The 16,046-nt window shown below is 48.7% G+C and overlaps 1 protein-coding gene across 3 annotated transcripts in view; it reads right to left on the reverse strand.

Moving 5' to 3' along the window:
- Positions 1 to 16,046, reverse strand: part of zgc:136858 (uncharacterized protein LOC678543 homolog) — a 159,847-nt gene that overhangs the window by 35,288 nt on the left and 108,513 nt on the right. For all 3 annotated transcript variants that reach the window (XM_038780951.1, XM_038780952.1, XM_038780954.1), the window contains 5 exons: positions 8,987 to 9,081; positions 6,711 to 6,839; positions 5,269 to 5,383; positions 3,992 to 4,129; positions 2,067 to 2,233 (listed from right to left, as the gene is read on the reverse strand). In XM_038780951.1, the coding sequence (XP_038636879.1) occupies positions 2,067 to 2,233; positions 3,992 to 4,129; positions 5,269 to 5,383; positions 6,711 to 6,839; positions 8,987 to 9,081 (644 nt within the window). The remainder of the gene's footprint in view (positions 1 to 2,066; positions 2,234 to 3,991; positions 4,130 to 5,268; positions 5,384 to 6,710; positions 6,840 to 8,986; positions 9,082 to 16,046) is intronic.

The raw sequence follows: 16,046 nt of genomic DNA on the forward strand, positions 1-16,046 counted from the left end.
ATAATAATCTTTATTATTGTCACACGTATGCTTACATTAAAACTGTAATGAAGTTACTATAGGTTCACAGGTAGGAAACCAATTAAGAGTTAAGGCAGTTTTCCAGAATGTTTGCAAGTTGGCAGAGGTGTCCCAGAGGATTAAGTTCTGTGGACATTTCCATTCAGTGTGTACAACCCCAGAGGGTTGGGGACACACCATCACTGAACTTATTTAAGGCTGCGATAGACAGATGTTTGGTGTCTCAGGGAATCGAGGGATATGGGGACCAAGCGGAAAAGTGGAGTTGAAGCACAATGATCATACTGAATGGCAGAGCATGCTCGACAGGCCAGGTGCTATACTCTTGCTCTTCCTCGTGTTCTTAACAATGATTAGGATAGAGGAAGGATTGGAGGGGCAGTGTCGACATTTGCAGAGGATGCCAAAACATGCAAAATCTGGATTGATGTCCAGATGTAGAATATAAAACATCAATGTAATGATGACCCAATATAAAACCTTAATTAGATTTCTATTAGAGTATGCAGGGACACACACCATTGAAAGGATGCTGACATTTTAAACTGTGTGCAATGGAGGTCCAGCAGGAAGCTGCCTGGTAAAGGAAATATAAAGAAAAACATGAAAGTTTAGATCCTTTTTCAGTGGACCAAGATAAATGATTGGGTGATAACAGTAGTGCTTATAATCATGAAAGGACAGGATATTGTAGATTGAAGCAGCGTAGTTGAGGGGGAGGATCAATAGATACAAGATTGAATGATGAGGAATTCTTCACACAGAGGAACTGAATTTCAGGGCTTGTCAATATCCAAGATTAGATTGGGTAGGTGGTACAGAAAAAGGGACTGAGGATCTGGGAACAAGGTGGGTAAATGGAATTCATTTGTGTGGGGGAAACGTTATCGGAATAGTCAGGCATACAGGATAAGATGGCGTTGAGAACAGTAGGAGAGGGGAAAGTTTCAGAGATCTACAGGAACTGATGGCGTAGGAGGGAGCCCCGATAGGGGAGGGGAAGAGAAAGTGGGAAGAAGAGTTGGTTGGGGATTTGGAGGCCGGATTATGGGGGGAGCCCCTGAGACGAGTCAATGCATCCTCATTGTGTACCAGGCTCAGCCTGATACAATTCAAGGTGGTCCACAGGGCGCACATGATGGTGGCTTGGATGAGCAGGTTCTTCGAGGGGGTGGAGGAGAGGTGTGGGAGCTGTGTGGGGGGTTTTGTGAACCATGTCCATATGTTTTGGGCATGTCCGAGGCTGAGGGGCTTCTGGCAGGAAGACCCGGGAGTGAGAGAGGCCGATATCCTGGCCTTTGCCTCCCTGGTAGCCCAGAGAGGATCTTACGAGGTTGGAAGAACTTGGAACCTCCGAAATCGGGGGTATGGGTCAGTGATATGGAGGGGTCTATCAGACTCGAGAAAATTAAATTTGCCTTGAGGGGATCGCTGCAGTTGTTTGCCCAGAGGTGGCAGACGTTCATCTACTTCCTTGAGAAAAATTAGGCTTTCAGAAGTGGGGTGGGGGGGGAGGGGGGGGGGGTATGGGAGGGGCAGGAGAACCAGTAGAAAGAGGGCTGGGGAACGTGGTCCTGTTGGTGTAAGCCATGTTTGCTGGGGTTTGTTACTGGGGGGAGGGGGGGGTTGGTTATATTGTTTTGTTCTTGTTGAACCCTGATGTTTCAAAACTGTTTAAATTATAAATGCCTCAACAAAATATTTTTCTAAAAAATAAAAGTGGTCAGGCTAAATGGCCTGTTTTTGTGTTTCATCTTCAATGTATTTTCAAGGCTACACCTCATCTCCGTTATGCAATAATGGACAACGACACCATGGGGAATTATCGGCCTGTGACAGCACACAGCAGTGTGATACTGATTTGCCTCATACCTCAGTGACCGTTCACAGGTAACTGCTGACCTTGGGAGCAGGATGCTTGTTCACTATGTTGGCAAAACAACATGTGGAATGTTCGAGAAGGAACCAAAATTAATGTCAACATTTTGTGAATCAACAAACGGGAGCTGCAGACAGATGACTCATCAGCCAGTTTTATTGCTAACCTGAGGAGATTTCTTTGGTTGAAGAGAAATAGTTCCTTCTTCACTTTTACCGCATAGCAGCACACCTTGCTCCCCCAAAGTTACAATCACACATTGCAGGTGTTTCAACAGGGGCCGTGACATGTCCAGCGCAACACCAATGACTTCATCCATCACCGAGGGCAACTCTGTACAAAATTGGGACGGCACATTGAAGACATTAAAGGAAAGTTCAAACTGAGAGTGGAATCGGAGGACAGAAGCTCATAGATCCAACATATGGCTTGCAGCTATGTCCATTCACACTGGCAGTATCTCACATGCAACACACACTGCATCCACGCTGTAAGAATAAAATCATTAATTATATTTACTTTTGTCTCCTGTCACCAACTCTGATAATCTTGTCCTGTGTTCAAATGCAACAGTTAATCAGAAGCAGAACAAAGCAGCGGCCATGTTAGGTTGCCCATGAGTTCAGAATTCAAAGTCAAAGAACGGGACAAACACTGCCAGAGAGGAAGAGATGTCGCATCGTCAAGTCTGCCAGAGCAACCCCCGAGGGGTTCAGAATGTCTACACTGTACACTGATCTCTGTGCTTTCAGCAACTACAGGAACGGGAAGGTGACCTGGGAAGACTGCCACCCTCCCTAGGATATGAGAGACTGGAGTGAGGTTGATGTTTATCACGGACGTGAGGAACGGCCAATATCTCCAATTAGGTAGATGTGGTTGGAAGTAGCCGAGAAAGTGAGCAGCAGAGGTGTGGCTCTTCCAATGGGGAAAAAGGGCACCATGGGGATCCGGGACCCCGGGAGGGTGGTTAAGGTGAGTGGCATAACACTGCCAGGCACCAAGCCCCACACTCTGACTTTCCCAGCATTCTCCTGCACAGCACTCCTCAGAACAACACAGTTTCCATTTTCATTCATTCTTCTCTCTGCAGGGATCAAAACAGCCAACTTTCCCTCACCCGATTGTCCTCTCATACTCATGCCTTACACATACCCTCCATAAATGCTGTGATTCCTTTATATCCACACAAGCCATTCCTAACACTCCTGACACTCACCATTCTCTGCTTTCTGTCCTGTCAGAAGGGAGTGTACAACCTCAGAGAGATCTTGGGGCAGTCCTCCAGACAGGCACACTGTGATAATGTGTGTCCTGTTTCACTGGAAAGGAGGTCTAGCTCCAGGAGGCCATGGATGTCAGGAATGACTGACCATGAAAACTGATGCTTCCTGAGAGACTGGTACTGACGTGCTGAGAGATCTGATCCTCAGTCTGTAGACCGTGTGTAGGGGATTTCTGTGTCCTTTTCCTCTATCCTTTGGACCAGTATTTGGCAGATAGGACAGTTGCTGCTGGTGTTGGTCCTGTTACTCATGATGTTGTAGGTGTTGCAGTTCTACTCGTTCCTCATCAGAGGTGCCAGGTCGAGCTGCATCAGCTGCTCACGTGCTGCAGCGAAGGCTGACAACAGGAAATTGCAGATCAAGGTGAGTGAAGTCCAAGATGAATGAAGTGACCTCCAAGCAGGTGGAAAACATCGGTCAAGCAGTAATAGCACGCTCTCGAGTAAAGTTCCATGAGCACCGGCCTCCCACCAAGGCAGTGCTGGAGTAATCCAGTTTCAATATGTGAAACCTTCCCAGCCTGCCAGTTCCACTGAAGAAGCACTCTGCGCTGTACGTGTACCTGGTTGACCCTGACAAGTTGTTCACTCGTTGTTAAAGACAGAATGTTCACCAGAAAACCCCTGAAGTTTAAACCTGGAAATGAATGATATTATATCAGGTTTCTGACCCTGCATCATTTTGTCGGATTTAATCTTGTGTCCCGTGCCTGAACCCACCTCCCCTGGCCCGTTAAAATTCAGACCTTTGGCTGAAAGCTTTTTTGAAACGTGCTGCAGAAAATATAATAATTGGAGATGACCACCTGCTGGTACGGGTAATCCGAGCGTCTCATTCATTGCCCGCAGCTCCATCAGGTTGGGTGACGTGTATGCCAGGCTTTTCCAACTATCTGACTTGAATGGTTTGCAAGCTGAAATGCTGTCTGTCGGTTCAAACAATACTACAAAGAAGACAATGGATAAAAAATGGGGTGAAGTTTACTTCAACATTCCATACCTTTAGCAGAAAGACTTTAAATTTTGCTGCTGCTGTCTGTAGCACATCAGCCTTTCTATGCAGAAAACCTCATATTCTAGGGAGCATTGTACAAACACCAAATTTTGCTTTATTAGGTCGGATGGCACGGTAGCACAGTGGTTAGCACTGTGGCTTCACAGCGCCAGGACCCCAGGTTCGATTCCCGGCTGGAGTCAGCACGTTCTCCCCGTGTCTGCGTGGGTTTCCTCTAGGTACTCCGATTTCCTCCCAAAAGTCCCGAAAGACGTGCTGTTAGGTAATTTGGACATTCTGAATTCTCCCTCTGTGTGCCCGAACAGGCGCCGGAATGTGGCGACTAGGGGCTTTTCACAGTGACTTCATTGCAGTGTTAATGTAAACCTACTTGTGACACTAATAAAGATTATTATTAAATTGAGATGAATATAATTGCTGTCTCTGCTTTAATTGAACCAGCATAGGAACATCCTCCTATGTGCTCTCAACACTTGGTTATGCCACATAGTAAATAAGGAAAACGTTGGTCTTTATGGGGTGGTGTGTTGGACTGAATCACTACAAAATAACCTGGACGTGCAGTGGTCTTAGCTGTAACTGAACAATTGAACCATCCCACATTCTGTAATCATCATCAACTGGTCCACTGGGGAAGCAGAGCTACTATTGGATTGGTTTGAAATCTTTAAAAAAAAAAAAAATTTTTTAATTTAGAGCACTCAATTTATTTTTTCCAATTAAGGGGTAATTTAGCGCAGCCAATCCACCTACCCTGTACATCTTTGAGTTGTGGGGGCGAAACCCACGCAAACAGGGGGAGAATGTGCAAACTCCACACGGACAGTGGCCCAGAGCCGGGATCCAACCTGGGACCTCGGCGCCGTGAGGCAGCAGTGCTAACCACTGTGCTACCCTGCTGCCCTTGGTTTGAAATCTTGAGTCAATGATGTAAAACAAAGAAACATAGAAAATATGAAGAGGCCATTCAGCCCTTCGAGTTGCTACGCCATTTAAAATGACCATGGTGATCATCTCTCAACACCATACGCTACTTGATTCAGTTATGTGCCCGGTACAGTCCATTACCTGGTATTCCATGTTCTTCTGCAAAACTGCAGACATAATTGATAGTCGACGTGGGGATATTTCCATCTAGAGACACAAGTGAGGCTGATTGGAGTTGCTCCTTGAACTTTGAAACCTAACAAATAACAATCAATCCAGAAATAGAGAGGATCAGAGTGGGGTGTAGAAAAGCAAGGAGATAAGAGTTGGGGCGTGATTCTCCGCTGCCCACAACGGGTCGGAGAATAGGGGGAGGGCCTTCCCGACATTTTTCCCGACCTCCGCTATTCTCCACCCCCCCCCCCCCCCCCCCACGGCCGCCCCACAACACGAATCGCTGCTCACCGTTTTTTACGGCGAACAGCGATTCTCCCCCGGCCGATGGGCCGAGGTCCCAGGCATTTACGGCCGTTTTCACGAACGCAAACACACCTGCTCTCACCGTTCGTGAAAACGGCCGCAAAGTGCCGTTCCGGACAACCATGGCCCCGATTGGCATGGCCGCACCACGGCCGTGCCAAGGGTGGCATGGGCCCGCGATCGGTGGGCACCGATCGCGGGCAGTGGGTCTGATACCTGCGCACTCTTTGTTCCTCCGCCGCCCCGCAGGATCAGTCCGCGGGGCGGCTGAGGGGCATGACGGCCCGCGCATGCGCGGGTTTGACGCATATACGTGATGACGTCATCCGCGCATGCGCGGGTTGGAGCCATCCAATCCGCGCATGCGCGTCTGACGTCATCGTGCGCGTCAGCCGCCGTGACGCTTGGTGCGCGGGCTTAGCGACGGTCGCTAAGCCCGCGATGCCATGCTTCGCGGGGCCGCGCTGCTAGCCCCGCCCGGGGGGAGAATCGGGTCCCAGGAGGGGGCGCGGAGGCTGCCGTGAAACACGCCCAGTTTCACGGCGGCCTTTACAACTCTCCGCATTTGCGGAGATTCGCGCCCTTGGTATCTCATAAAGGTTATACCAATTCCTCATAATATTGGGTGTTTCTGAGATTGTATTCATCAATGTAAGGGACAGTAATACATATCTATTGATCTTAATTTTCATCCAACTCAAATGGCAGGAACAAGGCGGTTTGGATCAGACACTCATTTTACACCTTGTATACGGCTGGTTTAGCACAGGGCTAAAGAGCTGGCTTTTAAAGCAAACAAAGGCAAGCCAGCAGACGGTTCAATTCCCGTACCAGCCTCCCCGAGCAGGCGCCGGAATGTGGCGACTAGGGGCTTTTCACAGTAACTTCATTTGAAGCCTACTCGTAACAATAAGCGATTTTCATTTCATTTCCTCTTTAATTCCCCATTAACTTCAGTTGACAGCATGGCTGGGACCTTCAGCTTTGTCTGGTTCGATACCACATTCATGAACCTGCCAAGGAAGAACTTGAGGCTAGTTTGATTTCCCATTTGTTGCCTATCATTTCTGAAATTTAAAGGTGGGGGGCTTGGTTTCTCTTACATACTGCTCTGTTATTTGCCAGTGAATGTCCATATCTCCAAGGCCCACGCTTATCTCTCCATTGGCTGCGATCACTGCACAGTACACAGCTGTGCTATGTTCCGGTAACGTTACAATGGCACTGGTATCCTGGAAAGAGGGAGAGACGCTTTAGCACCAAACAAACACAGTCATGTAACACATGGGTATGTCCTTCCACAAACGCGACGTAGGACATGGAAAGTCTGGAAGGGGAAGATAATGATATTGATCAGTCTGAGCGAATTGTGCTGGTCACAAGAGGATTCAGTCCAGGAATGAGTGTGCTAGCCACAGAGTCATTTAAATGGGCCCTGTTGGAAAGTGGTTGCACATCCACAGCCTGTGGAATGGATTGGCCAAAATGTTATTTGGGTTCACTCAGTAGTAAGGAGCAGAAGAAGGTCAAGCATTATGAAAATTCTACTTGCTTCAGGTTTGGGGATGACAATATGTTAAAGTCACTGAAAAGAGTGGTAAAGCTGGGGTAAGCCACTTTATTAATAGAGATGTAGGGCATGATTCAACCACAAGGCAACTATGTCCCATAGCGAGTCCATTTAGCCACATGTCTCCCGGCACTCACAGCGCCAAGAAACACACTATCTAACTTGACTCCGGTTAGATACGGGGTCTCAGTGGGGAACACAGCGCCAAGAAACACACTATCTAACTTGACTCCGGTTAGATACGGGGCCTCAGTGGGGAGCGCAGCACAAAGGCTGCACTTAGTCCCGTTTCATACACTGAGGAACAAAACTCCTCAGTGCAGGGAGAGATTGGGCCGCCATTTTTAAGTGGCATTCTGATTTCTCGATCCCTGGATGTGACCCCCGAATCTCCTCAAAGCCCTAACCCACCTGTAAGGAGGTCCTTGGCTCTCTCCACCCCCCCCCCCCCCCCCCCCCTCCACCTCACGCCACGTGCACAGGGCACCCCCGGGCTCGATCACAGTGACACGAAAATGCTGGCTTGGCACCTGGCAGTGCCACCTGGGCACCTTGAAAATGCCAGGCTGCCACTCAGGTGGCAGTGCCAGTGTGCAGCCTGGCAGTGCCAGCATGCCACCCTGCCCAGAGGGCAAGAAACTGGGGCCTCCGGTCTGCTGGACATCCCCACAAGTGCCGTTGCATTTGATCCCGGTTTTTGGAGACGAGTATTGAACGGAGATGGATCCCAAAGCCTTGGTTCCGTCAGTGGCTAGCGGTCTCGCTCTAATATGTAGATTTGCTCAAATGTGATCCCACCCATAATGGGCGGGCTTAACATTGTGACGTTTTTTCGCTTGGGCAAACTATAACTCGTGGCGTGTCTCAGGAAGTTGTAGTATTTACTAATAACTTGGATGAAGGGATCGATTATGTTGTAGCTAAGTATGCTGGCAATACAGAGATAGGTAGGAAAGCAAGTTGTGAAGTGGATACAAAGAGCGTTCAAAAGGAAAGAGACAGGTTAAGTGAGTGGGCAAAAGAATTGGCAGATGGAATATAACCTGGGACAATGTGAACTTGTCCATTTTGGCAGGAAGAATAGAAAAGCAGAAAATTATTTAAATGGAGAGAGATGGCAGAATGCTGAAGTAGAGGGACCTGGGTGTCCTCGTACATGAATCACAAAAGGTTAGCACACAGGTACAGCAAGTAAGTAGGACAGCAAAAAGAACGTTAGCCTTTATATCAAGGAGGGTGGAGTATAAAATAAAGCTTTACTACAAATTTACGGACAATTGGACTGGGGTCTTTAAAACATTCCTGTTTCACAGCAGGAGGTATTGAGAACAAGAAATTCTGCTCACTGGGTGAAACCAACCTAGACATCTTTGTCGTTAGACCATGACAGACATAGGTCAACATAGCTACGCAGTAAGTGGGAGGCTATGAAATGTGAGGAGTATGTATTCAGCCGACAGGGGTGCTGAAATGTAGGTTTGCTCAGCCTCTCAATCACGTTTTATCCTCTACCCCCATTCTGAAGAGGTGTCAAAATAATGCCTGCTCTTCTGCAGGGTGGATAATGGTAGAATCCTCTGGACATGCTTTCATGCCACCTAGTGGAGGACGTCAGGCTGGCATTCCAAGAGGACTAGGGGTGTGCCAGATTTCTTAGCTGAGATATGGCCATCCCCAATCAAAGGGTAGGTGGGGAGAAACCCCTTCACAAACAAGGCATTTTGCCTTCAAAAGTAATATACTTCCCATGGTGCAATAATAAAAGAATATCTGCTCTGAGCCAAACGCACAGCAAATTAGCCTACCTACCATATGGCTACAAAAGCGAAGAACTCCGTCTCCATTGGCGTCCTTTCCAAGGGCGGAGATGAACAGTGGAGTCAACCCAAGGCGACTTAAACAGTCTGAAAAATAGATATACATGTAAATACTGGTAACTGTGCAATAAACTTTCCTAGTTACCAACCCTGTGGCCAAGTTGGTGAATAAAACAGGTCATATTGTGGGTCTACTAAAGTGATTGAAGGGACTAGTCAAGTTATTGTGGTAGTAAATACACTGAATTGGCAGTTTTGCACAACTAATTTGTGTGTCGTTTAAATGTTTAAAACTGTCTTCAAGGACAAAGTGTAACGAGTGGAAAAGTGTTCTGGCTGAAAACCTGGAGTAAATCATGAATCTGACACCTCTCACTAAGGTGATTCCTGACACCAAAACAAAGTCATTGCTACTATGAAAGTTAGGATAAGGACCTGTTTCTTTCAAAGAATAAAATTAATATAAATGTAAAACACGTTAGTTAGATGATGTTTTTTGTTTTATCAAAGATGGTGCAGGCCAATGAACCAATCAAACTGTTTGGTGCATCAACTATGGTGTCTGCCATTTCTTAATCTTAGTGCTGCTTGTACCAGAACAAGATAATGTACTTATTAAGGGAAAAGGCAGAATCTAACGTGAATCTAACTAACTAATTCAAATTTCTTATTGCCTCTAACATAGAAATACAATTACCGGCCCCATTGAAACGCTAAAAACCAGGCTACTGAAGGGTATGATGTGGGTTCATAAAGGAAGTGCTCACATGGTGATCATCTGATCTCAGGAGATGTGTGGATCATTGACTGGGAATTTCAACAGAAAATTAAGAAAATCTAAAAGACCAGTCACTTCCTGACACCTTTCACAATCTTTAGTCAGTGGCTGAATTGGGAATGGGAAAATGGTGGGTATAGGTCCAGCAAATCTTCACATTGAGTGATGGTGTGTACTACAGGGAGAATATTAAATAAAGTCATTTATATTAAAAAATACAAATTGAGATGACTCAAATGCCCAGTCAATAGCATTCCCAAGTCTCAATCAGGCTCGAGTCCACTCGGAGCTTGAGCACACGATCTAGACTGACACTACGGTGCAGCACTGAGGGAGTGCTGTATTGTCCAAGGTGCTATCTTTCAGATGAGGTGTTAAACCCGTGATCGGGTGCATGTAAAAGATGTCATAGAAATAGGAAGATAGCGTGGGTCAGTGAGTAACTCAAAGCATGATGTAGGAGGGAGGGCTTCAGGTTCATGGGTATTGGGGACAGTTTTGAGAGAGAAAGCACCTATTCCAAAGGGACGGGTTGCATCTCAACAGCTCCAATGTCCTCACAGAGAGGTTCACTAGCGTGGTTGTAGAGAGTTCACATTAAATTCACAGGGGAGGTGGACAACAGAAGTATAAAAGAGGAATTACATGTATAAAGCTAGGATATTGGCAGAGCTGGAAAAAGGAATAGTTCCATATTAGATAGGAGAGGATGAGGAAATAGTGGATCCGGTGGTTTCAGAGTACAAGAGACAGTAATAAAGTAGAAATTAGAGTTACTGTGCATATATGTGAACAAGCAGAGTGTGGTAAATCATGTGAAAATATGGTGTTGTGGCTAGAACAGAGATCCAGCTCAAAGAACGGCAGGACTGGGTGTTAAATATTCCTGGATATTAGGTGTTCAGGAAAGACAGAAATGAATAAAAGGGGGAGGTATGGTGTTATATTGCAGTGCTGGAGAAAGAGGCATGGGTGGGAGGGAGGGAGTGTGGTGATCAAAAAACAAAACTATTTTGCTAGAGTTCAAGAAAAAAAAGGTGTAATTGCATTGCTTGATTTAGACTGTAGGCCGCCAACCAGTGGAAAAAAGGTAGAGCAACAAATTTGCAAAGAAATTACAGAGAGATGCAAGAACTATACAGTCGTGAAATTGGAGGACTTTAATTATCTGAACGTAGACTGGAATAGTAAGAGTGCGAGTGGTAGAGAGAGGCACGGGTTCCTAGAGTATTTTCAGGATTTATTTTTAGAATAGTATGTGAGAATGTAACGATTAATGAGAAAGGAGACATTGCTGGACCTGGATCTTGAGAATGAGGTGGGCCATGTGGATCAAGTATCAGTAGGAGATCACTTAGGGGACAGTGATCATTGTATCATATGGTTTAGGCTGACTACGGAAAAGGTCAAATAACAATCCAATAATTAAATGGGGAAAGCCAACTTCATAGTGGAAAGTTGGGACAAACAAATTCAATACTCCCTGGATAACAAAAGAGATGGAGAAGACGAAGAAAAAGCAGTTGGGACTGATGTCAGGTGGACAATACAATTGAGAACCAGGCTGAATATAAGAGGAAATCGAAACCTTTTTTTGGGCATATAAATAGTAAAAGCAGAGCTGGGGACAACTAAAAACCAAAAGGAAGGGATATTCATACAATCCCTACAGTACAGAAGGAGGCCATTCAGCCCATCGTGTTTACACCAATCCTCTGAAAGAACACCCTACCTAGGCCTTTTTTCCTGCCTATCCCTATAACCCCACCTAATTTTGCACACTAAGGGGCAATTTAGAATGGTCAATCCACCTAACCGGCACATCTTTGGTTTGTGGGAGGAAACCCAGAGGAAACCCACGCAGACACGGGGAGAATGTGCAAACTTTTTTATAAATGTTTTTTATTGGATTTTTGAACAAGGTATAATTACCGTTATGTACACAAGGTAAGAAACATATATATATATATATATATATATATACACACACACATATATAGAAGAGAAGGGCACACCCCAACATACAAAAGAGAAGAAAATAATACATAGTAAAAAAAAAAATACAATAAAAAATGAAATAGAATAACTGGTAGGGTATTGTGCACCAGCTCGACAGCGGCAGCTCTGTACACCTGGGAAAAATTATTTACACCAGAAGTAGGCTGACGGGTTCGGGTGGGGGTGGGTGGGGAGGGGGGGGGGGGGGGGGGGGATTGGGGAGGAAAATATACAGTTGGGGTGCGCGGGGAGGTAATCACGGTGTGCGATACTTGGCTGTGTTTTGTGTTGTTGGTCGCCTACATTCTCCGCGGACGGGTCCTCGCTGCCGTCCCGCGCCTCGCCTCCGCGTTCTGCTGTGCTCCTCCCGTCCTCTGTCTTAATTATTTCCTCTTTCCCCGAGCGTCCTGGAGATGTCACGTACGTTTTGGTATCCCGTGCCTGTCCTTCCGGCTCCATCCCCCCCCCCCCCCCCCCCCCCCCCCCCCCACCTCGCTGGTTCTCCTCTCTTGTTCCCCCGCCCCTCCACGGTTCGCCATTCTTTACTCAGGTTTAGCTGTCTCCCCCCCCACCCCCCCCCCGTGGTTCACCTTTCTTTCCTCAGGTTTAGCTGCCCCCCCCCCCCCCCCCCCCCCCCCCCCCCCCCCCCCCCCCCGCCTCCCTCCCTCCCAGTCTATCTCTCCCTTTCATGCCTTGGCTACTTTCCCCTGATTCTTGACTACTTTCCCCTGATTTCTGGCTACCTGGCTATTCATCCTCTTGCTCGTTGGCCACAAACAGGTCCCGGAACAGTCGCGTGAACGGCTCCCACGTTCTGTGGAAGCCGTCGTCTGACCCTCGGATGGCGAGTTTGATTTTCTCCATTTGGAGAGATTCCAAGAGGTCGGACAACCAGTCTGCAGCTCTGGGTGGTGCTGCTGACCGCCAGCCAAACAAGATTCTACGGCGGGCGATCAGGGAGGCAAAGACAAGGGTATCCGCCCCCCTCCCCAGGAATAGATCTGGCTGGTCCGAGACCCCGAAGACCGCCACTTTCGGGCATGGCTCCACCCTCACTCCCACCACTTTGGTCATTGCCTCGAAGAAGGCTGTCGAGTACTCCACAAGTCTGGGGCAAGACCAGACCATGTGGGCGTGGTTGGCCGGGCCTACTTGGCACCGTTCGCATCTGTCCTCCACCTCCGGGAAGAACCTACTCATACGAGTTCTCGTTAAGTGGGCTCTATGTACCACTTTTAGCTGTGTCAGGCTGAGCCTTGCGCACGTGGCGGTGGAGTTGATCCTATGCAGTGCTTCGCTCCAGAGTCCCCACCCTATCTCAATCCCCAGGTCCTCCTCCCATTTCTTTCTTGTCACGTCCAGTACGATGTCGGCCCTTTCTATCAGTCGATCATACATGTCACTACAGTTCCCTTTCTCTAGGATACTTGCGTCCAGTAGGTCTTCCAGTAGTGTCTGTCGTGGCGGTTGTGGGTACGTCCTTGTCTCCTTTCGTAGGAAGTTTTTAAGCTGCAGATACCTTAGCTCGTTCCCCCTGGCTAGCTGAAATTTCTCTGTCAGTTCTTCCAGTGTTGCGATCCTGCCGTCCGTGTATAGGTCCCTGACTGTCAGTGTCCCTCCGTCCTGCCTCCACCTTTTGAAGGTGGCGTCAATCAGTGCTGGTGTGAACCTATGGTTGTTGCAGATGGGAGCTTTGTCCGACATTTTGGTCAGGCCAAATTGCTGCCGCAGTTGGTTCCAGGATTGGAGGGTGGCTATCACCACCGGGCTGCTGGAGTGTTTTTTGGGTGGGGATGGGAGTGCTGCTGTGGCGAGGGCCCGGAGGGAGGTCCCCACGCAGGAGGCCTCCTCCGCAAGCACCCACTCGGCCTCTGGCTCCTTGATCCATCCCATTATTTGCTCGGCCATCGCCGCCCAGTGGTAGAATTGTAGGTTTGGGAGGGCTAGACCCCCCCTGGATTTTGTTTTTGTAGGACCTTCTTTGGGATCCTAGCATTCCCCCCCCCCCCCCCCCCCGCAATTTGGATCCCCAGGTAGCGGAATTTGTGTCGGGCTTGTTTAAACGGCAGCCCCCCCCCCCCCCCCCCCCCCCAGCGGGTGTACTGGGAAGATCTCGCTTTTGCTTATGTTGAGTTTGTAGCCCGAGAAGGCTCCAAACTCTTTCAGGAACGCAATGATTCCGTCCATGCTGCTCTGTGGGTCCAAAATGTAGAGGAGCAGATCATCTGCATAGAGTGAGGCTCTGTGCTCTCTGCCTCCCCTTCAGTTCCCACTCCAGCTTTTTGCTGCTCTGAGCGCGATTGCTAGTGGTTCGATCGCTAGGGCGAACAGCAGCGGGGACAGTGGGCATCCTTGTCTGATGCCCCTGTGCAGTTGGAAATATTGGGAGTTGGTATTGTTGGTCTGTACACTCGCCATGGGAGCGTTGTATAGGAGCTTTTCCCAGGTGAACCCTGTTCCAAGCCCGAACTGCTCTAGTACCTCTATGAGGTATTTCCATTCGACTCTGTCGAAGGCCTTTTCTGCATCTAGGGAGACGATCACCTCTTGTTTTCTCTCCCCGGAGGGGGTCATTATCACGTTCAGCAGGCGCCTGATGTTTGAGGTAAGCTGTCTACCTTTGACGAAGCCCATCTGGTCCTCTGTGACCACCTCAGGTACACAGTCTTCTAGCCTTTTGGCTAGGATCTTGGCCAGTATTTTGGGGTCTGCGTTCAGCAGTGAGATGGGTCTGTATGACCCACATTCTGTTAGGTCTTTGTCTTTCTTAGGTATCAGCGAGATTGAGGCCTGTGCTAGCGTGGGTGGCAGTGTGCCCCTAGCTAGCGAGTCTGTGAACATCTCCCGCAGGTGCGGGGCCAGCGCTGTCGCACATTTTTTGTAGAAGTCCGCCGGGAATCCGTCCGGTCCCGGCGCCTTCCCCGTCTGCATGGAGCTAATGCTCTCCATGATCTCTCCCAGTGCTAGTGGTGCTTCCAGGCCCCGTTTTCTGCCCTCCCCCACGACTGGAATGTCCAGTCCATCAAGGAACCGTTTCATTCCAGACTCCCCCCTTGGGGGCTCTGAGGTGTACAGCTCTCGGGAGAAGGCCTTGAAGGTTTTGTTAATTTTCTCTGGTTCTGTTTCCAACATGCCTCCGGTACCCCTGATTTGTGCAATTTTTCTGGTGGCTTCCTGCTTTCTCAGCTGGTGTGCCCACAGGCGGCTGGCTTTGTCTCCGTGTTCGTACAGGGTCCCACGCGCCTGGCGGAGTTGGTGCACTGCTTTCCTGGTGGAGAGCAGGTCAAAGTTCCTTTGTAGCTCTTTCCTCTCCGCCAGGAGCTCTACGGTCGGGGCCTCGGAGTATTTACGGTCTACCTCCAGTATGGAGTTGTTCAGCTGCTGCCTAGCCACCTTTCCGCTCTAGCTCTTCGCGCTTTGAAAGCGATGATTTCCCCTCTTAGTACGGCCTTTAGCGCTTCCCAGAACGTGAAGGGTGAGACCTCCCCATTCTGGTTGTTCTCCGTGTCCTCTGCTATGGCCCGCGTTACCCTTTCGTTGAAGGACTTGTCCGCTAGTAAGGCACCGTCCAACCTCCATGTGGGGCGCTGGGCCCTTCCTGTCTCTAGCCGCACGTCCATGTAATGTGGGGCGTGGTCTGATATCACAATTGCGGAGTATTCCATTTTGTCTATCCCTGGAAGCACTGCTTTTCCCACCACAAATAAGTCAATTCTGGTGTATACGTTGTGTACTGGGGAGAAGAAGGAGAATTCCTTCTCCTCTGGGTGGGTGAACCTCCAGGGGTCCACCGCTCCCATCTGCTCCATAAAGTGACTGAGTTCCCTTGCCATGCTTGAGGTTTTCCCCGTTTTGGGGTTTGATCTGTCTGTCGTTGGATCCTGTACACAGTTGAAGTCCCCCCCCACGATTAGTCGGTGCGTCGCTATGTCCGGGATTTCTGCCATGGTCTTTTTGATGAAGCTCGTGTCATCCCAGTTGGGCGCGTACACGTTGACTAGTACTACCGGTGCCCCATCCAGGGCCCTGCTGACCATGACGTACCGTCCCCCCAGGTCCGTAACCGTCTTTGTCGCCCTAAACATCGTCCTCTTGCCGATCAGTATCGCCACCCCCCTGGCCCTTGTCCCATAGCAGGAATGGTAGGTTTGTCCCACCCAGCCCTTTCTTACCCGCAGTCGGTCCTGCTCCCTCAGGTGTGTCTCTTGGAGGAAGACTATGTCGGCCCTCAATTTCTGAGGTGGGTGAGGACTCTGGATCTCTTTACTGGGCCGTT

This window comes from Scyliorhinus canicula, chromosome 20 (assembly GCF_902713615.1).
Source record: "Scyliorhinus canicula chromosome 20, sScyCan1.1, whole genome shotgun sequence".
Classification (NCBI taxonomy): Eukaryota; Metazoa; Chordata; class Chondrichthyes; order Carcharhiniformes; family Scyliorhinidae; genus Scyliorhinus; species Scyliorhinus canicula.